This window comes from Lolium perenne, chromosome 7 (assembly GCF_019359855.2).
Source record: "Lolium perenne isolate Kyuss_39 chromosome 7, Kyuss_2.0, whole genome shotgun sequence".
Classification (NCBI taxonomy): domain Eukaryota; kingdom Viridiplantae; phylum Streptophyta; class Magnoliopsida; order Poales; family Poaceae; genus Lolium; species Lolium perenne.
In genome coordinates, this window is record NC_067250.2 from 262,358,692 (window position 1) to 262,383,519 (window position 24,828).

Here is a 24,828-nt window from a genome sequence, read left to right on the forward strand (position 1 = left end):
AAAAAAAAAAAGTCATGTACATACTTCCCCGCAAAAAATCCTTGTACATATTGTTGTGTGGATGTTGATTTTACTCCATAATAGAACGGAAAATAAATTTAATACGAATCCAACGTATCAAATCAGAGGGGAACGAAGACTCATATCCAATGTTATTAGTATCACAATTTTGTTATGCGATACTACAAACAACGAAAATTGAGTAAAACTATATTATATGATTTTAATACTAAGTAGAATCTATATTTTCATGATCTTGACATTTATGATTCCATGGTTCGTGATCCTACCGTACCGTTCATATCTAATTCAAAATCGCGACTCTGAAAATTTTGTTCTTAATAGTGTTGAATCCTTCACCACATATTCTTCTGTTGAAAGTGTGTACGATATCTTACATCCATCACTCGCTTCTTCCTTACCTAGTGACAAGTTCATGGTCAAATTCCAGTGAAGCTCTTAAAAAGCAAATCTGAAGAAAACAATGCAGAAATCAGTGTGCTACTACCTGTCTCGAAGAGATTTTTTTCTTCTCAGAAACCAAGTACGATTAGAAAAGCGCTAGGCGGCAATCCAACGGCAGGGACCGCCATAGAAGAAAAAAAATCGGCGCGGGGCCCCTGGAGGGGCATCCCGGTCATTCCCATTCCCAGCGCCTCTTCCTCCTCCCTTTTTATCTCTCTCCCCACCTCCCCACGTTTCGCCCCCATTTCCAAGCCCACCGAATTGCTCGCTCGCGATTCCTCTCCCCTCGCCTCCGACTCCTCCCCCTCCTAGGGTTCGTACCGGATCGATCTCCAGCTTTCAGGGCTCCGGCTCGACCTCGCGCCGGTCGATCCGGCTGGTTTCCCCGGAAATTTTCCGTGCTGATTTTTGTTCTGTTGTCTCTGTGCAGGGATCGCCGGAGAGGAATCGCGACGAGGGCTTTCTTGTACCAGGTTCGTCCCTCGCCAATTCTTCCGTCCCTACTGATAATTTTCTGTCTGTCTTGGTATGCTCTGTCGGTAGTCTCCGTGCCTTCCATGGTCAAAAGTTCCAATTTTTTTTGGCGGTGATTGCCCTGGTTGCGTAGAACCCGCAGACCAGCCCCGATTTGTTCAATTCTGTATCACTGCGACGAACCGAGAGCGAATTCGGTGCTCGGATGCACAGGCGCCGCGCGCCCTCCTTTACACGTATCCCGTTCGGTGTGCGTTTGTTGCAGCTAGCGTAGTTGATGCGGGCGGCGGGTGCTTTCTTTCTTTCTTTCGCCAAAGTTAGTGCGCAGATATGGCTTGCTACTTTACGGATTTGCTGCCCCGTTGCGTAAAGCGGCGTAAAGTTGGGGCCTTTCTTTACAATTAATTCCCCCCCTGCTCTGTTCTCGTCTGATGCTAGTGTTAGGTGATTGTTAGGCTGCTGTTGGCTAATTGTAAGGCAGGCAGGTTGCATCTTTTAGTACTACCTTCAGTTTGCTATTTGACCATCAAGCTGTTACCTTTTTTTTTAAAAGATGCTTGGTAGAGTAAGTTTACTTTTCTGGGGTAGGATTCATTTTGCTTCTACATGTCTGAAGATTACCTGTCAAACAGTTTTGCCTTGAAATGGCTAATTATGAACTGTGCGGTGATTGCTTGATACACATGTGCGCCTGTGCTGTTTACGCTTGCAGACTTCTTCTGTTAACAGTGATGCTATATCTGATTTCCAGTAAACCAAGCCATGGAGCACAAGGAGACCGGCTGCCAGTCCCGGGAGGGCCCCATCCTCTGCGTCAATAACTGCGGCTTCTTCGGCAGCGCCGCTACCATGAACATGTGCTCCAAGTGCCACAAGGAGATGACGCTCAAGGAGGAGCAGGCCAAGCTGGCCGCCTCCTCTTTCGACAGCATCGTCAACGGCGCCGATGCCACGAAAGAACATCTTGTCGCTGCCAACACGGCGGCGGTAGCCGTTGCTCATGTTGAGCTGAAGACGACAGTCATTGCGCAGCCTGCCGTTGTTGCTGGTCCCAGCGAGCCAGCCCCCAAAGGCCCAAGCCGTTGCAGCACCTGTAGAAAGAGGGTCGGCCTCACCGGATTCAACTGCCGATGCGGGAACCTGTACTGCGCGATGCACCGCTACTCCGACAAGCACGAGTGCAAGTTCGACTACCGGGCGGCGGCCATGGACGCCATCGCAAAGGCCAACCCGGTGGTGAAGGCCGAGAAGCTCGACAAGATCTAGGTGTGTCTGAAAAGCTCCACGAAACGAAGGTCCCAATCTGTGCTACCTCATCATCGTACGTGCGTCTTTGCTGCATTATCCTTTCATGTTACAATCTAGTTGTTGGGCATCCTGATGCATGGCACGCCTCGGCAAGCTTCAAGGGTTCTCTCACTCTCTGGCCAGTACGAACGGTCTCCATGTTGGCTATGTTGTGTAAGCTTTTATTCTATGGTCGTCTTTGCGAGGCGGCGGACTGTATCGTGGCTTTGCATTTAGCTAGCATCCTGTAATGTACTGTATCGTGTCCTGCTGTCTTACGGTTGTAACCGGTAATAGTAAAACCAGTAATCGTCGATGTCTGTTGTAATGGTGGCCGCCATGATCATCTTCGCATCTGGTGCTTTCTGATCTTGAGACCGCAAAATTGCTGATAAAATTGGCATCATCAGGTATCTTTGCTATCTCCACCAGAAGATAAAAGTTCAGTGTCAGGTGAGATGTTGGTGGAATGCTGCTGGGAGGTTGGTTGGTGCAGTCTTCCCCTACCTTATGGCATGTTGTGAGGTGGCCTGATATCTAGAGAACTATGGCACGTTGTGCTCGTCTTATGTAGAAGCTTGGTCCGACTAGGTTGGAAGATGATCGAAACGTCAGGCAGTGTGGAATTACTCTCTATGTTTGGCTGATGGGATGGGTTTCTTTCTACTTTCTAGGCGCGATCGTCCCTTGTGCTTGGCTTTGACGATCATGCCTTCCTTGGTTATCTACGAATGTGTTCACTCTTGTATCCCATTGTTTTTTGATTCTCCGTTGGCGGCACGCTCCCCTGGATGGATCTGCCATTGAATGTTTCGACGGGCTCCTCCCTCGCTGTCACCAGCAACACTTGGATCTTGGATCTTGTGTCGATGTACACTCCAAATAAACAAATTTCCTAAAGTTCATATGTGTATCTTCGAGTTCCCGACCCTCTGTTTTTGTGCATGTTCCAGTGTCCAGTGACAGTGACGCTTCCCTGCAATAATTCGGCACGATCCTCACTATTTCCCGTCTGCCAAAACTTCATTCAGACAAAAGAACGGAAGAATCAACCCACAATGTAATTCTCTTCCACCTCCAAACATTCCACAAGAATTATTTTCTTTTTCTACTTCTAGTCTAGCCTCGGAGAGAAGACTGTCAGGCTCCAAGGTTGAAGTAGACGGTGTAAAATTCATCTCTCAACGTGAACAACGGCTCCAGGAGGAACCCCCTCCTCGTCCCCCTGGCGGCGAAGCTGATCGGGTGGTACCGCCGCAGCGGCTCGGCCCGCTTGAAGCTCGCCGCCTTCAGGAACCCCGCTTCACCGCCACCGCTGCCGCTGCGGCAGCCGACCTGAACCTTGGCGCCTGCGGTCAACATGAAGCACCCCGGCCTGGTCCCGAGCTCCAGAGACACCGACCCCGGCTGCCCGTCGATCCCCAGTACGGCGTTGAACAAAGATCCCGGGCCCTTCTCTGACGACACCGTCAGGCCATTGGTGATCACCATTCCCGGCAGGCCGAACGGCTCGATCATCGCCGAGCTAGGCTCCTTCGTCGTTGCGGGAACCAACCGGAACGTGGCGTGAACGGCGTCGTCGGTGCCGCCTCCTTCGGGCCGCGGCTGCATCGTCAGGGAGGTGGCGATGGTGGTCGAGAGGACGAATGTGCTGCCGCCGGATTCTTGCGTGAGCGTCACCAGCTGGGAGTTGTACGACGAAGGGACAGGGGTGATCCAGTCTGAGATGGCGGCTCCGGTCTTCGCGTCCCAGTCTCCGGTGGTGAGGCCGGCGAGGAGGAAGGGGCCGAACAGAACTGCTTGCAGAGCTGCGTACGCTGGCCGGTCATCTGGACACATATATCACTTAACGTGAGGATGTTACATGAAGTTTTTATTTCAGTGGACTAGGTTAGCAGTATATCAAGTCAAGCTGAAGTTTGATGCACAGAAAAAAAAATCTGTAAATTTCAGACCTTTACTTATATTCTTAGGTTAATTCAAGGTGAAGTTTATCAACGCATAATAAAAAAAATGAAAAACTCAAACCTTTTATTGCTTCTGTTCTCAGGTTAATAGGTAACTGGATTTCCAGATCATCGCCGCTAACCCAGTGCTTGGTGACCGAGAGGAAAGACCCTGGTAAAAATCAAGATTGAGTGAGAACAATCATCTCTGGGGTTCATCAAACATTCAGTACATGGAAAATCCAGTCTTTCTTGCATTCTTGTGAGCCTACCTGGAGATGCTAGTTGCAAATCTTTGCCATTCAAAGTTGCTTTTGCCCCATTCACAGATGTCCAGGAAGGTATTCTCACATTCACCGTCGCGTACTGACCGTTCGTCTGCGCACCATAAAGCAAGCTGACTAAATACCGATCTTTCACAAACATTTCATCGTTGAAGAAGTTTTTGGTTTACCTTTGCAGATATGGAGAGTGAAACTTGAAGATTCTGATCAGACGAGCTGAGGGGTTTCACTTGCTGAGTAACAGTAAGACCTGCAGATTTCCAGTTGAACGTGTTCGGTATGTACTGTACAATGTATAGCGCCGGCTTGCTGCCTTTCTCCTCAAAATAGATCGAGTCCCCAAGCTTTGAGAAGGATTCTATCCCTGCGGATAATAGATGAAACAGTTGAGAACCTTTACATTTCCATTTGCAGGTTCTGAATCTTCACAACCGTCTACTTACCTGTCCCGTAGCAGCACCAAAATGAATCATACTTCGTCCCCCAACCATGGTAGCTCTCTGCCTTTGATTTTCCGGGGCCCTGGGGCAGCATGTAGATCATGACACCAGGATCCCTCCCTCTCTGAATGCTCAGGACACCGTTTATGAGGGCACGCTCGTAGTAGTCGATGTATGTGATTTCCTTTGTCCACCTAAACAGGTGGCGAGAAACCTGCATACATTCTTTAGCACAACGGTTCTTGAAATAAAAGTTCAGTTTGACGGTCATGAAGAGCTAAATCAATCACCTTGAGCATGTTGTAGGTAGTGCAGGACTCCTCATTCTCAGTGGTCAGAGTCTCTGCCAAACGTTTTGGGTTGTACCTGACAACATCATTTCAAACATGAAAATTTTGACACATTGCAGTTGCAAAAACTTGTGCCATCATTCTAGAATTCCTTACCAGAATTCACTGACAGATGTGCCACCGGTTGCATAGGTGTGGGAAGAATTTACAACGTCCAGAAAGAATGTTGCAATGTCCTGTTCCATGTATATGCTATTGTCAGTCTCACCTCCATCACAACTTAAAACTCCAGGAATGAATATTAAACTTTTACCTTGTAGAGAGGATCACCAGTAACCTCATATCTCATTTGCCCGCCGACAACAATCGGAATATGCGTATTGGTGTGGAAGCCAGAAAGACTGTCAGCCTGAAAGATAAAATGGAAGAAAGACATCGTCGCACATCGTTGTTCATAAAATGGAAGAAAGATAAAATGGAAGAAACACAGGGCAGCGTAGGAAGAAGCTCTCTTCAGACCTGAGCCGCAAGCAATCCCAGGAAGCACGGCTTGTCGAAGAGATGGGCGAGCACCAAGTGCCTCTGATCATTCTGGTGAAAGAAACGAAGCATATCAGCTTAGTTTCAGAATGAGCATCAAACACGGCCTGAACACGCATAGCAATGCGAGGAAATGAATTAGTAATTGGTTTACCGTGATGGCGTAGAGCTGGTAGAGCACGTCGTTCATGCCGCCGGTCTCTTCGTTGAGCGACGTCCAGTGCCGCTCGATGGTGTGCCGCTGGATCACGCTCCTGACGCGGTCGCCGAAGTAACCGGCCATGGCGACCACCATCTCCAGAGCCTTTCCGTTGCCGGCCACCGTGTACTGGTCGAGTAACCCCTGCATGATCTGTCATTCCACCGCAAAGAAAAGTTCAGTGTTGCAGCACAGCAGAGTTGTTCAGGTAGTATGGTTTGGAAGAGGAGGCCAGGAGGGTACCTTGTGGATGGTGTAGTAGGGCGCCCAGACTGGCTGGATGGCCTCGAAGCGGTCGAAGAACTCGGCGGGGAAGGCCGAGAGGTAGCCCCTGCCGCCGTTGGGCGCCGCCTGCTGGCAGGCGTGGAGGGCGTCCACCACGGCGGACATCTTGCCGGCGAGCGTGCCGTTGTGCGTGCTCGCCCACATCTTGGCCGCCGCGCTCATGTAGTGCCCTGCATTGCCAATTTGCCATGTGCGAGGTGAGGTGCTGCTCCATTTTGGTTCCATTATCTTTTCAGTTTCAAACTTTGTCTGTTCAGTTTCAAACTATTTTTTTGAACTCATGTTCAGTTTCAAATTTGAAACCTGGACTTATAGCCCAATGGACTGGGTATCGACTAAGACAAGCCAGCCCATCTAACTTGTTTATGGGCTAAAATCACAGCCCAAAGCTTCGTCCCGAAATTCTTCTTTCCGGGCCGAATTGCGCTGGAACCATCCACACCCCGTCCAACCCTCCAGCCTGTATTATGGTTTGCTCAAGAAAAAATCAGCCATGTACGGTGGGTAGGGAGCACCTTACGGGAATTCCCATCTCATCTGAGTTTCACAGTAATTTCACAGGAGTCTCATCTGACGCTGCGTCTAGCGTAATGTAACGATGGCCATCTCCACGGTTATTGGAAAGTGATTCGAGATGGCCACGCTGTGAGCACGAGTAGTAAGTAGTAACTGGCACGAGAGTAAGTGGCAAACTGACAATTAAGATGGCGTGCGAGCGTACGTACCGACGAAGTGGCCCCGGAGCTCGCCGTCGGCGGCCTCCCAGCCGCCGTAGGGCGCCCCCGGCGTCGGCAGCCCGGCCTGCTTCCGGAAGCTCCACACCAGCCTGTCCACGTCCAGGAGCAGCAGGTACTCCAGGTTCGTCTGCTGCGCGCGCCCGTACACCTCGTCGCCGGGGTCCAGCCGCACGTCGTGCAGCGACGCCTCCACCAGCACCGGCGGCCTCTGCTGCTGCAGCCCCTCCGCCGACGACGAGCCCACGGCGCCGCCCTTGAGCGCCCGGTACAGCATCGCCCAGTCGAGCTCCTCCGCTGGCGCGGCGCCGGCGGTGGCGAGGGGGCGTAGGTCCATCCACGTCGACTCCTCGGTGGGGTTGACGTGCTCGTGGAAGAGCTCCCGCAGCCGCCACTCCTCCGCCCCCGGCGTCCCCTGCAGCCGCGCCCGCACCGTGTGCGACGACAGCTGCGTCGGCACGTTCGTGCACTCCTTCGCCGTCACCACCGCCGCCGCCACCATTGCCAACGCCACCACCACCACCACCAAAGACGGCCCCGACGCCATTGCTCTCCAAGATGGGACACACTGCTCACTCGCTCAGTGTGGCGGCCACTAGTCCACTCTACTGCAACTACCGCCCGAGCTTTTATGGGCAAGAATCTCAAGTAATCCCAAAAGCTTTTAACGCCTCAATGGCTGTGCTGTAGGAGTACTACGTGAGCACAGCAAAAAGACAGCGTCTAATTAACAAGTCTCGAGAAATTTTATTGACTGTCTACGAGCGAGCGAGCGAGCGCGGCACGGTCGAGAAGAGAGTAAACACGAGCTTGGCTTATCGGCTATACTCGATCACGTGCGGCGCTCGCGACACGGCGTTCACTCCTTGTCACGTTGCGTCTTCTTTGTCCCGGTGCGTTCCCGTGAGAGAAGTAGCAGACCGGCAGGCACTAGCTAGCTTAGCTTTCTTTTCTACAATCAATGGCATATATGTATTTATAACAGTAAATAGGATATGATAGAGATGTACTAGCTAGCTTAGTAGTATCAAACGTAGTATCATGCATTGCATACATGCAAAAAGAGAGAGTACAGTAGAAGTATCATAGGTGTATAACGTATCATAGCACGTACTACTAAAAAATTTAATATAAAATAAATCTTGTACTCCATGCATTGTGGAGATAGTAACACTATTATATCATAGTAGTACTAGAACATGCTATGATTTACCATAGGTGGATAACTGACAATTTAGTATAAAACATGTTATAGTAATATCATAGGTGGATAACGTATCGTAGCACGTAGTACTAGAAAATTTAGTATCATAGGTGGATAATCGAGAACATACGAGTTTCTTCTCGGTTTTCTCAGAATTTCTTCGAGGATGACCGAGCCAGATCTTTCAACACTGACCGCTTGGTTTATTAGCTCATCCCAGAGCTTTCCGAACCTCCTTTGCGCGTCTACACGTAAACATGAGGTGTCATATATCTTCACAGCCTTGCATATGTTCTCTGCTGTTACGAATTAAAGATTCTTGGGCAAGAGAAACCGTGTCGACCAAAAGCTAGGCTTTGACCACATTGCAAACATTACACCATAGTACCATACTCGCAAGGTGTACCATGATGACAATAATAGCATAAACATGCGCCTAACTGGACGACATTTATGTTCACGCGGCGCATGTATGCGAGGTGCACGGATCAACATCTTAAACCAACCTCCAGAAATGTCAACACCATCACACCCACACACCCACACATGCTGCTTTTATTTTACAAGATGGATGCAAGAGCATTGTTTTTCTGACGCAAGATTCACGAGCATTATTGGTCATGGGGGATACTGCAACAGCACACATAGTAATTGTGCATCCCGTAGCACATGTGTCTGTCTTCCTCTGAAACTCTGGTCTGTCGTCCTCTCCATCTCACATGGATCAAGCAAGACTGTAACGGCACATTTCAGCTGTCAGCGGTAGCAGTGACTAGGTTGAAGTACACGGTGTAGAACTCGTCCTGGAGGCTCTGCAGCGGCTCCAGCAGGAAGTTCCTCTCCGTGCCGCCCGCCGCGAAGCTCAGCGGATGGTAGGTGCGCAGCTCGTCAGGCAGCCGACCTGGGCCTTGTCGCCGGGGCTGTAGCCGATGGCGCCGCCACCGGGGGCAGTCACGAAGCAGCCTGGCCTGGTGCCAAGCACCAGGGACACCGAGCCAGGGACCCATCCAGCCCGGGCAGGGCGTTGAAGAGGGCGGCATCCAGTCCTTGCAGCAGGGTGAGATTGAGGCTGTTGGTGATCCCCATGCTCGGCTTGTCGAATGGCGCGATCGTCACGTTAGGCTCTTGCAGCGGCAGAAAGCCGCCAGCATCGAGGGCCAGGATTTTGTTGATGAAGAAGGTGGCATGTACGGATGTGTCGCTGCCGGCCACGGGCATCTCGTCCATTGTCAGCGTACCATCGGTAGCGGACACCGACAGGACGAAGGTCTGTTTGCCGGAACGCTGCATCAGACTGATGAGATACGAGTTGAGCGACTGAGGGACTGGGACAATCCAGTGGTTGATGGAGGTGGCGTTCCTGGCGTCGACTTCCCACATCCCTGGGGTCAGGCCGCCATTGGAGTGCTCGCTGGTGTTCACGGTCTTGTTGCCGTGTGTCAGGCCGGCCAGGAGGTGTGGCCCGAACAGCACTGCTTGGATGGATGAGTACTCCGGTCGGTCATCTGAAAATGAAAATTCAGACTTTCAGACTATTCAAGTCCAGAGTGTACAGACACCTTACGTTCTGCCCAGAAAGATTCAGACATTGTCCGACATTTCGTACCTTTAATTGCCTCGGTTCTTAAGTTAATGGGAAACCGGAGCAGCAAGGTATCGTCGCCCCAGAGTTTGGTCAACGTGAGGAAATCACCTGTAAGAGGACGACAATCATGAAGCAGGGGATCTCTCATCTGAAATATCAGTATCATCTCATTAGTGAAGTTACCTGCAGATGTCAAGTTGAGTATTTGGCCATTCAAAGTTGCCGTGGCACCGTCTGTAGATGTCCATGATGGGACCCTCACGCTAAACTTTGCTGCTTGGGGATCTCCCTGCATTTATGAGGATGCAAAATAAATGATTTCTTTTTTTCTGATTCTTTGATCCAAGTATCAAACAAGCTGGCCAGGGCACAATGGCAGAAGGTCGTTATTCAGAAGTTACCTTTGCAGAAATGGAGATTGTAACTTCAAAGTGAGAATCGGTTGAGAACAGTGGCTTGGCCTGCTGCACCACAGTAAGGCCTGCCACCTTCCAGTCGAAGGTGCTCGGTATGTGCTGAACAATGTACAGCCCTGGTATTTCGCCCTCCTCCAGGAAGTATATGGTATCTCCTAACTTGGAGAATGACTCTATCCCTGTCAAATTGTCAATGTAATCTCGATTTCAGAAACAAAAGCAGCATCAGCAACACAATCACTTCCTCAGGTACTCAACACATACCTGTCCCGTAGCAGCACCAGAATGTGTCATTGGGACCTCCCCATCCCCCCGGCATCTTGGGGGAAGGCCAGAAGGGGGCGCGCCACTGATGCTCTTGGATCTCCCAGGACCCATGGGAAGAAAATAGATCATGACGCCAGGCTCTGTTCCCCTCTGGTTGCCCATGATCCCACTGATGAGCAATCTCTCATAGTGGTCAGCGTACTTGACTTCCTTTGTCCACCTGAACAGGTTTCGGGAGACCTGCAACGCAGTTCAGAAATTACATTCTGAAGAATATAATGCTTGTGATGAGAGGCCTAGAAAACAATAGTTCACCTTAAGCAAGTTGTAGGTGGCACAAGTCTCCTCGTTCGAACTGATTTTGATCTCGTCAACTAGTCGCTTCGGGTCATGCCTGGCATGTAAAAAGAAGTTCGGTAGGGAGAAGTCCTAAGACAAGAATATAGTGATCGATAATTATTATCACTCACCAGTGTTCCATGGTAGATGTGCCTCCTGTTGCAAATGTGTGAGAAGAGTTTACAACATCAAAGAAGAATGTTGCAATGTCCTGTGCCATGGGTTAGTTTAGTATTCATTTCAGTCACGTTATGAAAAATGGATGAAGAAAGCTCGCGTAATTTATATTTGCTGCTTGAAAAACAATCCGACATAATAGTGCACACTTACAAGTTCAAACTTATGACATTGCCCATCAAGGTAGATGTCTTTGTTAACAATCTAAAACAACTTTCCATTTACCTTGTAAAGATGGTCACCAACAACTTCATATCTCTTTTGTGCACCGATTAGGACAGGAACATGAGTATTAACATGCAACCCTGCTATATCATCATCCTGAAAGAGAAGGTTCACATCACCGAATGTTTCTTAAAAAGTCTGAAATCTCAAACATAATGAATCAAAATGAAACCCAGAGTTCCAACATGAAGGCTGAGTGGTCCGAGGAAGCATGGTTTGTCGAAAAGATGGGCCATAGTTAGGTGCTTCTGGTCTTTCTGCAAAGAGTTCAGAAACAATTCTAAGAATGCCACATATATACCACAATCTGAAGCCAAGATTACTAAACAGTACTAAATGTAACAGCAGTACAGCACTGATATTACCGTTATAGTATACAGCTGATACATCACATCGTTTAATCCACCGGTCTCCTCGTTCATTGCTTCCCAGTGCCTCTGAATAGAATACTTCAGAATCAAATTCTTCACACGTTCACTGAAGTAATCGGTCATCCACACCACCATCTTAAGACCTTTTGGATTTCCAGCTAATGTGTACTGATCCAGAAGGCCTTGCATAATCTGTCAAAACAGTAGAGTGACATGTATAGCTTACAACAACAAAGATATCATACACGATGTGACTTCACCAGGTGAACGTTCCAAATCAACACAACAAGTTGGATGGAATTCTGTTCTTGTGCAAACCTTGTGAATTGTGTAATACGGTGACCAGGCCTCGAAAAGCTCCTCGTACATGTCGAACATCTTCTCGGGATAAGCTGAGAGGTACCCTGTGTTCATCTTCTTCTGGCAGTGGTCGAGGATGTCTACCACCCTGGTCATCTTCTCCCTGAGGGTGTCGTTGTGGCCCACATGTGCGCGCTCGCGCTCAAGTAGTGCCCTGCGACCGAACACATACAAACAGTGTTTTTCCCTCGCTCGATTGGAGAAAATTCATTGAAGGGGAGAGATGAGACGACCAGAAGGGACAAGAACTGACCTACGAAATGCCCACGGAGTTGGCCGTCTGGCGCCTCCCAGCCGCCGTAGTGCTCGCCAATGGTGGGTAGGCCTGCCTGCTGCCGGAAGCTCCAGGTGAGGCGGTTGGCGTCAAGGTACAGAAGGTACTCAAGGTTGGTCTGCTGGCCCTGCCAGTACATGGAGCCTGGGTTGAGGCGAACATCGTGCAGGGATGCCTGGGACAGGTACTCCTCGGGGGCATGGTCGTGTCGCCACCACGAGTGAGGCTCCGGTAGAGTGCCAGCCAGTCGAACTCCGCCTTGGAGCCGAGCTTGCGTGGAAGGAGAGTCATCCATGTCGCCTCCTCCGTCGGGTTCAAGTGGGGCAGACCGTCGTTGTGCCTGCCCTGTGTGTCGTTGAACAGCCTGTCCACGCACAGGTGCAGCGCGGTGGCGCCCTCCAAGAACGCCATGCACAGCAGCAGCAGTGGTATCATGCTTCGTGCCATTGATTACTACGAGCCTACACTCCACAGACCACAGGTGATTTGCACTTGCGCAGGTCACAAGGGAAAGGGAAAGGCGTATATATAGGCATACAGAGATCAAGAAGAGCTCGGGAGCTCTCAGTCAGAATATCATTGACGTGTGGTAACTGAAAAGACAGTACACAGAAGTAATCGCAAAGTGAGGTGTTAAGAAATGATTTTTTTTTTAGCTTGGACAACCGAAAAAATTGACAAATGAAACATCCACAAAATTAGACTGTTTGTGTAACTGTAACACACTGCCTCCAACGACTGAGTGAGTGAATAGGACAAGGACTGACATAGTGTCAATCGGCCCATTCTTCGCAATAAAATTTTCAGCACACGTAAAGCCTGAGTTCAACCCTGCACAATCCACTTTTTATTTGACAGTTTAGGATCTCCTATCATGGACTAAATTACATATATTTGATTAGAATGTAATAACATGATTATTTGTGGCATTTGTCTCGGTGTTAAACTGTTAGGTGGAATGGGCATCATGAAACAATTAGTATGCTGGATCATTTACATGGCCATTAAACTGAAGCTTCTAATAGTACACAATCTCTCCGGACAAGACCGAATCCCAAAATAATTCCTCAAAGTTAAGGCATTCCCAAGTTATCTTCTAGAGCTTGTCTGTTTGCGCAAAAATTGACTTGCATGAAATTATGTGTAGGCTACTAGTAAATACTGGACGACTTACATGACCATTACAATGAAGCTCCTAATTAGACAAAAAAGACATAAAAAATGAGGATCCTAATAATATGCAATCTCTTCTTATTACAATACTAAATACCAAAATAGGTCCTCAAAGCTAAGATAATCCCAACTTATCTTACAGATCTTGTCTTTTTTGCGCCGTTGAACTTACCAGATTTGCAGGGATGAAACCAACCTGCTCATTCAGGTAGTACATGTGCAATACATACCATGATAGCTAATGTCAGCCTTTCTCAAAATTTGGCTTTTTGCTAGTTCATGAACAAACACCAACAATCAATGCCCACGACTGTCCAAGGTCCTCTATACTATGTAACTAAGGTACCTATTTTGAAAACCTCAGCAGTTTTTTAGTACACTGAGACAAGATAAGGAAACAGTTGTAGCTACATGGACAAAAGCTTCCACGACAGCTGACTAAGGATGATAATTTTTATAGAGACATGCAACAAAAGCTTTCACAATAGCTAATGCCAACCATGATCTTGTCAGCATTGTAGTTTCATGATCGGACAAACAATAGGAATCAATTATAGCTACAAGCAAACAAGTTTCCACAATTGATAGTGCCAGATCTGAATACCTGACAATTCGAGGAACCATGCAGTTGCACGAATAATAGCTTCAGTTGTAGCAGCTGCTCACTTTGGTATGTTTTATGGGGCCTTCCATGAGCACATCACACAGACTAAAGCCCTGAATCTCGCTTGGCGCGGCGAGCTACAAATGGTGATCGAGAGAGACAGAGAGCACAAGCTTCCTGTAACCAAAATAGCAACACAAAATATGTCCATCATGGTGAGCAAGAGAACAAGGTTTATTCACACACATAGAAACTCTGGAGAGAACAGGTTAGGTTTAGCTGTCTGATTTAGATCTTAGCCACATACATCTTTCACTGCCCTGTCTACGCTAAACATTGTAAATATGTCCAAGAGGGAAATTCTGGTTTACTTTTCCACTACAGAAAGAACATAATCTAAAATACTCACTTTTTTTGTCATTTGTCAACAAGGTAATCACTGTGGAACCTACAGTAACCAGCAACTGGAGATAGCCTGAAACTATGTGTGCACAGTAAAATTTGGAAAGATCATTAATAGCTGGATCACAGCATCAGCTGCAATTCTGCAATGATGGTGTATGTGTATATGTACTGTCTCCAGATTTCTACTAGCTCCTCAGTCCAGCTAAATCGGTCAATGCCAGAAATATTTTTACACTTTTCCTTTTTATGAAATGGAGGGAAATGTTTGTAATAACGTAAGTGTTTACCTCAAGCATGTAATAGGTGATGCACCACAATGTTTAGGATACTATGGCAATTTAAATGTACAGGTCCAAAACACCCCAGATAACCCGGAAGTCTGCAAGTGTAGCAGCATGTGAAGTTATTCCTAGAGAATTAGAGGATATATTTTTCACGTAAGCTGCTTACAAGAGCAATAAGTTACAATATAATTTTGGAAAACCACATTATTTCATCTTAACATATGAATGAGCTAAAGCGGATTGAAAAAAAAGACATGTTTAGCAGCCACAAACTTACAAGTATGGAGTATTAAGAATAACTAATTGTGGTTCTTTGCCGCAAACCTTCACTGATCTCGCTTGATACCTGAACTCAGAATGAGCAGGGCATAAGATATTTCCCATTCAATCCTCTCATATTCAACATCCCGTTGCTTATTCTGTTAGATGTATTATCTGCATAAAAACAGCTCCGCCTATCAGCAAAGCTATATGAATATGGCGACGGTTTTCACCAGTAATCTCCACAGGTGCAAGCTCCATCTGCAAGTAGATGAAACCGATTTTTGTCCCGGAGAGATATCTCCCTTCCATAAACTTTTGAAACAAACTTCGCAAAATTATGGCAGTCGACACAGATGCGAAGATTCTTCATAATCCGGATAGTCAAGCCTGGAGGAGTGTTCATCAGCCCAAAAGTTATCGCCAGCTTCTCACTGTGGCCAAGAAGCATTCGTTCTTTCTGCTCATCATCAACATCATGCAGGACACAGCTCAGGTCGGGAACAAAGCCAGCTGCTTTAAGATCGACATATAGCTCTTTTATCTTAGCATCTATATCTTTCTTGCTGGGATGGAAACGTTCACTTGAGCGGAAGGTGTGGATAACCTTGTCAAGAATCATCCAGCTCTGCCCTGGTTCTTTGGACACTGTCTTCTCCAGCATTAACTTCCTCACTCTGAAAACATCTTTCCACATTCCAGCAGCAGCATAGATATTAGAAAGAATCACATAGTTGCCAGCATTTCCTGGCTCCATGTCCAGAAGCTTCTGAGCAACAACCTCACCAACAGATACGTTAACATGAACTCTGCAAGCACCAAGCAATGAACCCCAAATTGCTGGAGTTGGATCAAATGGCATTTTTTCTATCAAATCCAAAGCTTTCTGTAGTCGTCCAGCACGGCCAAGAAGGTCAATAACACACCCATAGTGTCCAATGGTGAGCATTGCATTTTGTTCTTTAACTATGAGATCGAATATATCAAGGCCCTCATCAACCAGCCCGCCATGACTACAACCAGATAACACAGCCAATAGGGAAACACTGTCAGGCTTCACTTCTTCAGTCATAGTTCTAAAGAGCTGAACGACTTCATGCCCTATGCCATGTCTACCATATCCCATAAGCATCGCATTCCAGCTGATGGCTGATCTCTGAGGCATATGGTCAAATACTCTCCTTGAGTATAACAGCTTTCCGCATTTGGAGTACATATCTATCAAAGAATTCTGCAGAACAACGAAAAATGGTAACTCTTTACGAAGTATTAGCCCATGAACTTGCTTTCCATAATCCAGGGAGGCCAGGCCAGACAATGAAGTGAGAAGGGTCGTGAAAGTAACATAATTGCATTGCATCCCTGCACTGTATAACTGCCTGAACAAGTCCAAGGCTTCATCATCGAGGCCCAGCTGAGCATAGCCAGATATAATGGCTGTACAGGAAACAGTGTCTCTTTCTGGAAGCATGTCGAAAACCCTCCGAGCTTCTTGGATATTCCCTGACTTGGCATACATGTCAAGAAGGGAGCTTCCAACAAAGATGTGTGACTCGAAATTTGTCTTGGCAGCGAGAGAATGGACTTGCTTGACCTGGTGTATGCTTTGAGGGCCAGAGCATGATCTAAGAACAGTTGCCAAAGTGAACTCATTAGGCTTGCATCCTGCCAGTTAAAAGTACAAGGGTTGGATTACACATTTGACATAATGTGTGTAGGTTGCTCCTTGCAGGTAATCAAATACATATCCAATCGGTTCAGATTTTCGGGGGCTTGGAAACAAACATACAAACTGGAGGAATGAGTGAATGAAATCATGAAGAGTTACATAGCAGGTTGTTGGTAACCGTGGTGCAAAAAGATTGCTAAGTTTTGTTAAAGGACTGTGGTGCAGGACAAATGATAACAGAGATAACAAAGATACATCGGAACATGGAAAGATTGAAATGGTTTACCAGCTCTAAGCATTCGGACGAACAGCTCCAAGGCCTCGGCGTGCCGGCCGCTCTGCGAATACCCCGAGATCATGGCCGTCCACGACACCACATTCCGCTCAGGCATCCCGTCGAGCACGTTGCGCGCGTCGTCCAGCGCGCCGCACCTCACGTACATGATGACCAGCCGCGTCGCCAGGTACACCGGCGGGCGGTACCTCGCGATGACCATGTGCGCGTGCACCTGCCTGCCCTCCCTGAGCGCCCGCCTCTCGACGCACGACGTGACGGCGGCGTCGTAGTCGTGGAACCTCGCGTCGGCTCCGGGGACCGCCAAACCCGAGGTTGCGGCCGCACCACACATGCCGCAGCGCTCGAAGCGGGGAACCATGGCACGCCGGAACCCGCGTGCGACCAGCATGGCCCCGTTGCCGCCAAGAGCGCCGGAGTCACGCTCGCGCCGCCGTCGAGGTGGTGCGCATGTTGTGCCGCCCCGATTCTGTTCGTAGTTACGTGACTTAAATATATCGTCACTCAGCCTCACACAACAACAAAAATTTGGCCAAACTTTAATTTTGGTTTGACTTAAAAAAAAACTAGCACAAAAGTCTGTGAGTTGCTACGAGTGATTTTTTTTTCCAAACGATCCAAGGATCGGCTTTTTCATTACCAGGTGATAACGAAAAACAACGCGAGTATCTCTTGCCTACCAGGCAAGTTTACACACACCAACCCATATATACAAATATTGTCTAAGGCTAACCAGAACCGAAACGAACTAGCAGTTTTACATCCAACAAACGACACAGCCCACCAGCTTTAACAACTGGCAAAGGATTACGACAAAAGCCAGCCAAAATAGGGAAGTAACAAAGAACCCCCAGGCACCATCGTTTTTTCTTCAGACTTCACTGGGCAATATCATTATGATCGTCATCTTCCACACTGTCCTCTTCAACAGCATCGCTGTTGGAGATATGTCCAAGAGGCAATAATAAAAGTGGTTATTATATATCTTTATGTTTATGATAAATGTTTATATACCATGCTATAATTGTATTAACCGAAACATTGATACATGTGTGATATGTAAACAACAAAGAGTTCCTAGTATGCCTCTTAACTAGCTTGTTGATTAATGGATGATTAGTTTCATAATCATGAACATTGGATGTTATTAATAACAAGGTTATATTATTGTATGAATGATATAATGGACACACCCAATTAAGCGTAGCATAAGATCACGTCATTAAGTTATTTGCTATAAGCTTTCGATACATAGTTACCTAGTCCTTATGACCATGAGATCATGTAAATCACTTATACCAGAAAGGTACTTTGATTACATCAAACGCCACTACGTAAATGGGTGATTATAAAGGTGAGATTAAGTATCCGGAAAGTATGAGTTGAGGCATATGGATCAACAGTGGGATTTGTCCATCCCGATGACGGATAGATATACTCTGGGCCCTCTCGGTGGAATGTCGTCTAATGTCTTGCAAGTATATGAATAAGTTCATAAGAGACCACATACCACGATACGAGTAAAGAGTACTTGTCAGGAGACGAGGTTGAACAAGGTATAGAGTGATACCGATGATCAAACCTCGGACAAGTAAAATATCGCGTGACAAAGGGAATTGGTACCGTATGTGAATGGTTCATTCGATCACTAAAGTCATCGTTGAATATGTGGGAGCCATTATGGATCTCCAGATCCCGCTAATGGTTATTGGTCGGAGAGAGTTCTCACCCATGTCCACATAGTTCGCGAACCGTAGGGTGACACACTTAAGGTTTGATGTTGTAATGGTAGAACTTGAATATGGAATGGAGTTCGAAGTATTGTTCGAAGTCTCGGATGGGACCCCGGACATCACAAGGAGTTCCAGAATGGTCCGGAGAATAAGATTCATATATAGGAAGTCATTTTATAAGTTTGAAAATGATCCGGTGATTTTACGGAAGGTTCTAGAAGGTTCTAGAAAAGTCCGGAAGGAATCACTAAGGAAGGAGGAGTCCCTCCCCATGGTCGGCCAACCCTAGTGGGGGAGTCCAAGGTGGACTCCACCTAAGGGGGCCGGCCACCCCCCCACATGGAAGGGGGGAATCCCACCTCAAGTGGGAGTCCCACCTTGGGTAGGTTTCCCTACTACATGGAAGGTTCTTGTGTTGGGGTCTTATTCGAAGACTTGTAGTCCAACACTTGGGGATCCACCTATATAATGAGGGGCATAGGGGAGGGGGCCGGCCACCCCAAGACCACAAGGTGGCCGCACCCTATAGTGGCCGACGCCCCCCTCTCCCAAACCCTAGCCGCCCCCTCTCTCCTCCACCTCTCCCGCACGCTTAGCGAAGCTCCGCCGGAGTTCTCCACCACCACCGCCACCACGCCGTCGTGCTGCCGGATTCAAGGAGGAGCTACTACTTCCGCTGCCCGCTGGAACGGGGAGAAGGACGTCGTCTTCATCAACACCGAACGTGTGACCGAGTACGGAGGTGCTGCCCGATCGTGGCACCGTGATCAAGATCTTCTACACGCTTTTGCAAGCGGCAAGTGATCGTCTACCACAGCAATAAGAGCCTACTCTTATAGGCTTTGGAAATCTTCAAGGGTGAGTCTCGATCATCCCCTCGTTGCTCCCGTCTTTTAGATTGCATCTTGGCTTGGATTGCGTTCTCGCGGTAGAATTTTTTTTGTTTTCTATGCAACGAATCCCTACAGTGGTATCAGAGCCGTGTCTATGCATAGATGGTTGCACGAGTAGAACACAATGGTTTGTGGGCGTTGATGCTTTTGTTGTCTTTAGTTTGAGTACTTTGCATCTTTGTGGCATAGTGGGATGAAGCGGCTCGGAATAACTTTACATGACCGCGTTCATGAGACTTGTTCCTCGTTCGACATGCAACTTGTATTGCATAAGAGGCTTTGCGGGTGTCTGTCTCTCCTACTATAGTGAAGATTCAATTTACTCTTCTATTGACAACATTAGTATCACCGTTGTGGTTCATGTTCGTAGGTAGATTAGATCTCTCTCGAAAACCCTAAACCACGTAAAATATGCAAACCAAATTAGAGACGTCTAACTTGTTTTTGCAGGGTTTGGTGATGTGATATGGCCATAATGTGGTGATGAATATGTATGAGATGATCATTATTGTATTGTGGCAACCGGCAGGAGCCTTATGGTTGTCTTTAAATTTCATGTTGAGTAGTATTTCAAAGTAGTTGTAATAGTTGCTACATGAGGTGAACAACCATGAAGACGGCGCCATGGACCTTGACGCTACGCCGACGATGATGGAGATCATACCCGTTGATGATGGAGATCATGTCCGTGCTTTGGAGATGAAGATCAAAGGTGCAAAGACAAAAGGGCCATATCATATCACATATGAACTGCATGTGATGTTAACCCTTTTATGCATCTTATTTTGCTTAGATCGCGACGGTAGCATTATAAGATGATCCCTATCACTAAAATTTCAAGATAATAAAGTGTTCATCCTTAGTAGCACCGTTGCCAAGACTTGTCGTTTCGAAGCATCTCGTGATGATCGGGTGTGATAGAATCAACAAGTGCATACAACGGGTGCAATCCAGTTTTGCACATGCGGATACTATGGTGGCCTTGACGAGCCTAGCATGTACAGACATGGTCACGGAACACATGATACCGAAAGGTAGAGCATGAATCATATGATTGATATGATGAACACTTTGAGTGTTCGCCATTGAAATTACATCTTGTCTCGTGATGATCGGACTTAGGTGTGATGGATTTGGTTTGTGTGATCACTAAGACAATTCGAGGGATATTGTTTTGAGTGGGAGTTCACCTAGATTTTTAATTATATTGAATTAAAATTTGAACTCAATTTGTCATAAACTTAGTCTAGACTATTGCAAATATATGTTGTAGATATGGCGTCCCCAATCAATTTTAACCAGTTCCTAGAGAAAGAAAAGCTTAAGAGCAACGGTAGCAACTTCACCGACTGGTTCCGTCATGTGAGGATCTTCCTCGCTGGCGGAAATCTGCAATATGTGCTTGATGCACCGCTAGGTGACCCTCCTGCAGAAACTGAAACCGAGGAAGTAAAGAATGTTTACGCAACTCGGAAAGCTCGGTACTCTCAAGTTCAGTGTGCCATCCTATGCAGTCTGGAAGCCGATCTTCAAAAACGTTTTGAGCACCACGATCCTCATGAGTTTGTCAATGAGCTGAAAGCTATATTTGAAACTCATGCGGCCGTGGAATGCTATGAAGCATCGAAACACTTCTTCAGCTGTATGATGGAAGAAGGCAGCTCCGTTAGTGAGCACATGCTCGTTATGACCGGGCATGCAAAGAAACTCAGTGACTTGGGAATAGTGATTCCTAATAGACTGGGGATTAATCGTGTCCTTCAATCATTGCCACCTAGTTACAAGAACTTTGTGATGAACTACAACATGCAGAACATGAACAAAGATTTACCTGAACTCTTTGGCATGCTAAAAGCTGCTGAGATTGAGATCAAGAAAGAGCACCAAGTGTTGATGGTCAACAAGACCACCAGTTTCAAGAAACAGGGCAAGTCTAAGGGAAAATTCAAGAAGGGTGGCAAGAAAGCTGCCACGCCTCCTATGAAACCTAAGAACGGCCCTAAGCCTGATGCTGAGTGCTATTACTGCAAGGAGAAGGGACACTGGAAGCGTAATTGCTCCAAGTATCTGGCTGATCTGAAGAGCGGCCTTGTCAAGAAGAAGAAAGAAGGTATATCTGATATACATGTTATAGATGTTTATCTCACTGGTTCTCGTACTAGTACCTGGGTATTTGATACTGGTTCGGTTGCTCATATTTGTAACTCGAAACAGGAACTAAAGAATAAACGAAGACTACTGAAAGATGAAGTGACGATGCGCGTTGGAAACGGATCCAAAGTCGATGTGATCGCTGTCGGCACACTTCCTCTACATCTACCTTCGGGATTAGTTTTAAGCCTAAATAATTGTTATTTTGTACCCGCGTTGAGCATGAACATTATATCTGGATCTTGTTTAATGCAAGACGGTTATTCATTCAAGTCTGAGAATAATGGTTGTTCTATTTTTATGAATAATATCTTTTATGGTCAAGCACCTGAAAAGAATGGCTTATTTCTGTTAGATCTCGATAGTAGTGATACGCATATACATAACATTGATGCTAAGCGAATTAAATTGAATGATAATTCTACTTATATGTGGCACTATCGTCTTGGTCATATTGGAGTGAAACGCATGAAGAAACTCCATACCGATGGATTACTTGAATCACTTGACTTTGAGTCACTTGATAGATGCGAAGCATGTTGATGTCTACGCCCCCTCCTTTTCCTGTAGACAGTGTTGGGCCTCCAAGAGCAGAGGTTTGTAGAACAGCAGCAAGTTTTCCCTTAAGTGGATCACCCAAGGTTTATCGAACTCAGGGAGGAAGAGGTCAAAGATATCCCTCTCATGCAACCCTGCAACCACAAAGCAAGAAGTCTCTTGTGTCCCCAACACACCTAATAGGTGTACTAGTTCGGCGAAGAGATAGTGAAATACAGGTGGTATGAATATATATGAGCAGTAGCAACGGTGCCAGAAAATAGCTTGCTGGCGTGTAGTTGATGGTGGTAGTATTGCAGCAGAGTAACGCAAAGAAACAAGAAACAAGCGGCGATAGCGATATTTAGGAACAAGGCCTAGGGATTACACTTTCACTAGTGGACACTCTCAACATTGATCACATAATGCATAGATAAATGCATACTCTACACTCTTGTTGGATGATGAACACATTGCGTAGGATTACACGAACCCTCAATGCCGGAGTTAACAAGCTCCACAATTCAATGTTCATATTTAAATAACCTTAGAGTGCATGAAAGATCAATTCGACTAAACCAAGTACTAGCATAGCATGCACACTGTCACCTTCATGCTATGTAGGAGGAATAATACACATCAATACTATCATAGCAATAGTTAACTTCATAATCTACAAGAGATCATAATCATAGCATAAACCAAGTACTAACACGGATGCACACACTGTCACCATTACACCGTGTAGGAGGAATAAAACTACTTTAATAACATTGCTAGAGTAGCACATAGATAAATTGTGATGCAAACACATTGTAATCATAAAGAGATATAAATAAGCACCTCACTATGCCATTCATAACAGTGAATAAGTATTCTGTGAAATATAGCCTAAGAGACCCACACGGTGCACACACTGTCACCTTTACACACGTGGGACAAGGAGTCTCCGGAGATCACATAAGTAAAATTCACTTGACTAGCATAACGACATCTAGATTACAAGCATCATCATATGAATCTCAATCATGTAAGGCAGCTCATGAGATTATTGTATTGAAGTACATAGGAGAGAGATGAACCACATAGCTACCGGTACAGCCCCGAGCCTCGATGGAGAACTACTCCCTCCTCATGGGAGCAGCAGCGGTGATGAAGATGGCGGTGGAGATGGCAGCGGTGTCGATGGAGAAGCCTTCCGGGGGCACTTCCCCGTTCCGGCGGCGTGCCGGAACAGAGACTCCTGTCCCCCAGATCTTGGCTTCGTGATGGCGGCGGCTCTGGAAGGTTTTCTCTGGTTTCGTCGAACGTGATAGGGTTTTCGCGACGGAGGCTTTAAATAGGCGGAAGGGCAGCCTCGGAGGGGGCCTGGGGCCACCACACCATAGGGCGGCGCGGCCCCCCCTCTGGCCGCGCCAGGGTGTGGTGTGGGGCCCCCAGGGCTTCCCTCTGGTGGCTCTCGGGTGTTCTGAATGCTTCCGGGCAAAATAGGAACCTGGGCGTTGATTTCGTCCGATTCCGAGAATATTTCGTTACTAGGATTTCTGAAACCAAAAACAGCAGAAAACAGGAACTAGCACTTCGGCATCTTGTTAATAGGTTAGTTCCAGAAAATGCACAAATATGACATAAAGTGTGCATAAAACATGTAGATAACATCAATAATGTGGCATGGAACACAAGAAATTATCGATACGTTGGAGACGTATCACATGTCTAATGGGAAAAATGACTAAAACTCCATTCTCTGGTATGATGGAGCGAGCTACTGACTTATTGGAAATCATACATATCGATGTGTGCGGACCAATGAGTGTAGCATCGCGCGGTGGTTATCATTATGTTCTAACCTTCACAGATGATCTGAGTAGATATGGGTATATCTATTTCATGAAACATAAATCCGAAACTTTCGAGAAGTTTAAGGAATTCCAAAGTGAAGTAGAAAATCAACGCAACAAGAAGATTAAATTTCTACGATCTGATCGCGGAGGTGAATATCTGAGTTATGAGTTTGGCATGCATTTAAAGAAATGCGGAATACTTTCACAATTGACACCGCCGGGAACACCACAACGAAACGGTGTGTCCGAACATCGTAATCGAACTCTCTTAGATATGGTTCGTTCTATGATGTCTCTTACTGATTTGCCGTTATCATTTTGGAGTTATGCATTAGAGATAGCCGCATTCACTTTAAATAGAGCACCATCAAAATCCGTAGAAACGACACCGTATGAATTATGGTTTAATAAGAAACCTAAGCTGTCGTTCCTTAAAGTTTGGGGTTGCGAAGCCTATGTAAAGAAGTTACAACCGGACAAGCTAGAACCCAAAGCGGAGAAATGCGTCTTCATAGGATACCCTAAGGAAACTATAGGGTACACTTTCTATCACAGATCCGAAGGCAAAATCTTTGTTGCTAAGAACGGAACCTTTCTTGAGAAAGAATTTCTCACTAAAGAAGTGACTGGAAAAAAAGTAGAACTCGATGAGATTGATGAATCTTTACTTGTTGATTAGAGTAGCGCAGTACCGGAAGCTGTTCCTGTACCGCCTACACCGGCAACAGAGGAAGCTAATGATAATGATCATGAAACTTCGAACGAGGAAACTACTGAGCCTCGCAGATCGACAAGGGAACGTGCCACTCCTGATTGG

At 46.7% G+C, this 24,828-nt stretch overlaps 3 protein-coding genes and 1 non-coding gene across 4 annotated transcripts; 1 reads left to right on the forward strand and 3 right to left on the reverse strand.

Moving 5' to 3' along the window:
• Positions 1-691: 691 nt before the first annotated feature.
• LOC127312997 (zinc finger A20 and AN1 domain-containing stress-associated protein 8) lies at positions 692-2,542 on the forward strand. The gene is made up of 3 exons (XM_051343537.2): positions 692-778; positions 896-938; positions 1,691-2,542. Exon 3 carries the CDS (start codon positions 1,702-1,704, stop codon positions 2,203-2,205), a length of 504 nt encoding a protein of 167 aa, XP_051199497.1. The 5' UTR covers positions 692-778; positions 896-938; positions 1,691-1,701; the 3' UTR covers positions 2,206-2,542.
• Positions 2,543-3,268: 726 nt separating this feature from the next.
• On the reverse strand, positions 3,269-7,664 carry LOC127312996 (uncharacterized). The gene is made up of 12 exons (XM_051343536.2): positions 6,936-7,664; positions 6,169-6,380; positions 5,881-6,078; positions 5,706-5,777; positions 5,500-5,595; positions 5,343-5,422; positions 5,187-5,262; positions 4,900-5,110; positions 4,627-4,820; positions 4,445-4,550; positions 4,255-4,344; positions 3,269-4,055 (listed from the first exon to the last, which is right to left on the reverse strand). The coding sequence occupies exons 1-12, from the start codon at positions 7,489-7,491 to the stop codon at positions 3,367-3,369; spliced, it is 2,580 nt and encodes an 859-aa protein (XP_051199496.1). The 5' UTR covers positions 7,492-7,664; the 3' UTR covers positions 3,269-3,366.
• Positions 7,665-8,550: 886 nt separating this feature from the next.
• Positions 8,551-12,609, reverse strand: LOC127315316 (uncharacterized). Its single transcript, XR_011749748.1, has 11 exons — positions 12,142-12,609; positions 11,847-12,042; positions 11,523-11,720; positions 11,343-11,414; positions 11,158-11,253; positions 10,887-10,966; positions 10,732-10,810; positions 10,414-10,656; positions 10,135-10,328; positions 9,755-10,022; positions 8,551-9,653 (listed from the first exon to the last, which is right to left on the reverse strand). It is a non-coding gene; the product is annotated as an uncharacterized protein (transcript).
• Positions 12,610-13,159: 550 nt separating this feature from the next.
• On the reverse strand, positions 13,160-17,363 carry LOC127312994 (putative pentatricopeptide repeat-containing protein At3g13770, mitochondrial). Its single transcript, XM_051343535.2, has 5 exons — positions 16,845-17,363; positions 14,906-16,554; positions 14,632-14,723; positions 13,940-14,116; positions 13,160-13,269 (listed from the first exon to the last, which is right to left on the reverse strand). The coding sequence occupies exons 1-2, from the start codon at positions 17,242-17,244 to the stop codon at positions 15,119-15,121; spliced, it is 1,836 nt and encodes a 611-aa protein (XP_051199495.1). The 5' UTR covers positions 17,245-17,363; the 3' UTR covers positions 13,160-13,269; positions 13,940-14,116; positions 14,632-14,723; positions 14,906-15,118.
• Between the last annotated feature and the right edge of the window lie 7,465 nt (positions 17,364-24,828).

What these genes read in the sequence shown, in the direction of transcription:
- LOC127312994 (XM_051343535.2), bottom strand. Translation starts at nt 17,244, where the DNA reads ATGCTGGTCGCACGCGGGTTCCGGCGTGCCATGGTTCCCCGCTTCGAG. An exon ending in CGTCCGAATGCTTAGAGCTG is followed by an intron (nt 16,555 to 16,844) that starts GTAAACCATTTC and finishes TTTAACTGGCAG; the next exon opens with GATGCAAGCCTAATGAGTTC.
- LOC127312996 (XM_051343536.2), bottom strand. Translation starts at nt 7,491, where the DNA reads ATGGCGTCGGGGCCGTCTTTGGTGGTGGTGGTGGTGGCGTTGGCAATG. An exon ending in TTGGTGCTGCTACGGGACAG is followed by an intron (nt 4,821 to 4,899) that starts GTAAGTAGACGG and finishes TATTATCCGCAG; the next exon opens with GGATAGAATCCTTCTCAAAG. An exon ending in GAGAACAGAAGCAATAAAAG is followed by an intron (nt 4,056 to 4,254) that starts GTTTGAGTTTTT and finishes ATATGTGTCCAG; the next exon opens with ATGACCGGCCAGCGTACGCA.
- LOC127312997 (XM_051343537.2), top strand. Translation starts at nt 1,702, where the DNA reads ATGGAGCACAAGGAGACCGGCTGCCAGTCCCGGGAGGGCCCCATCCTC.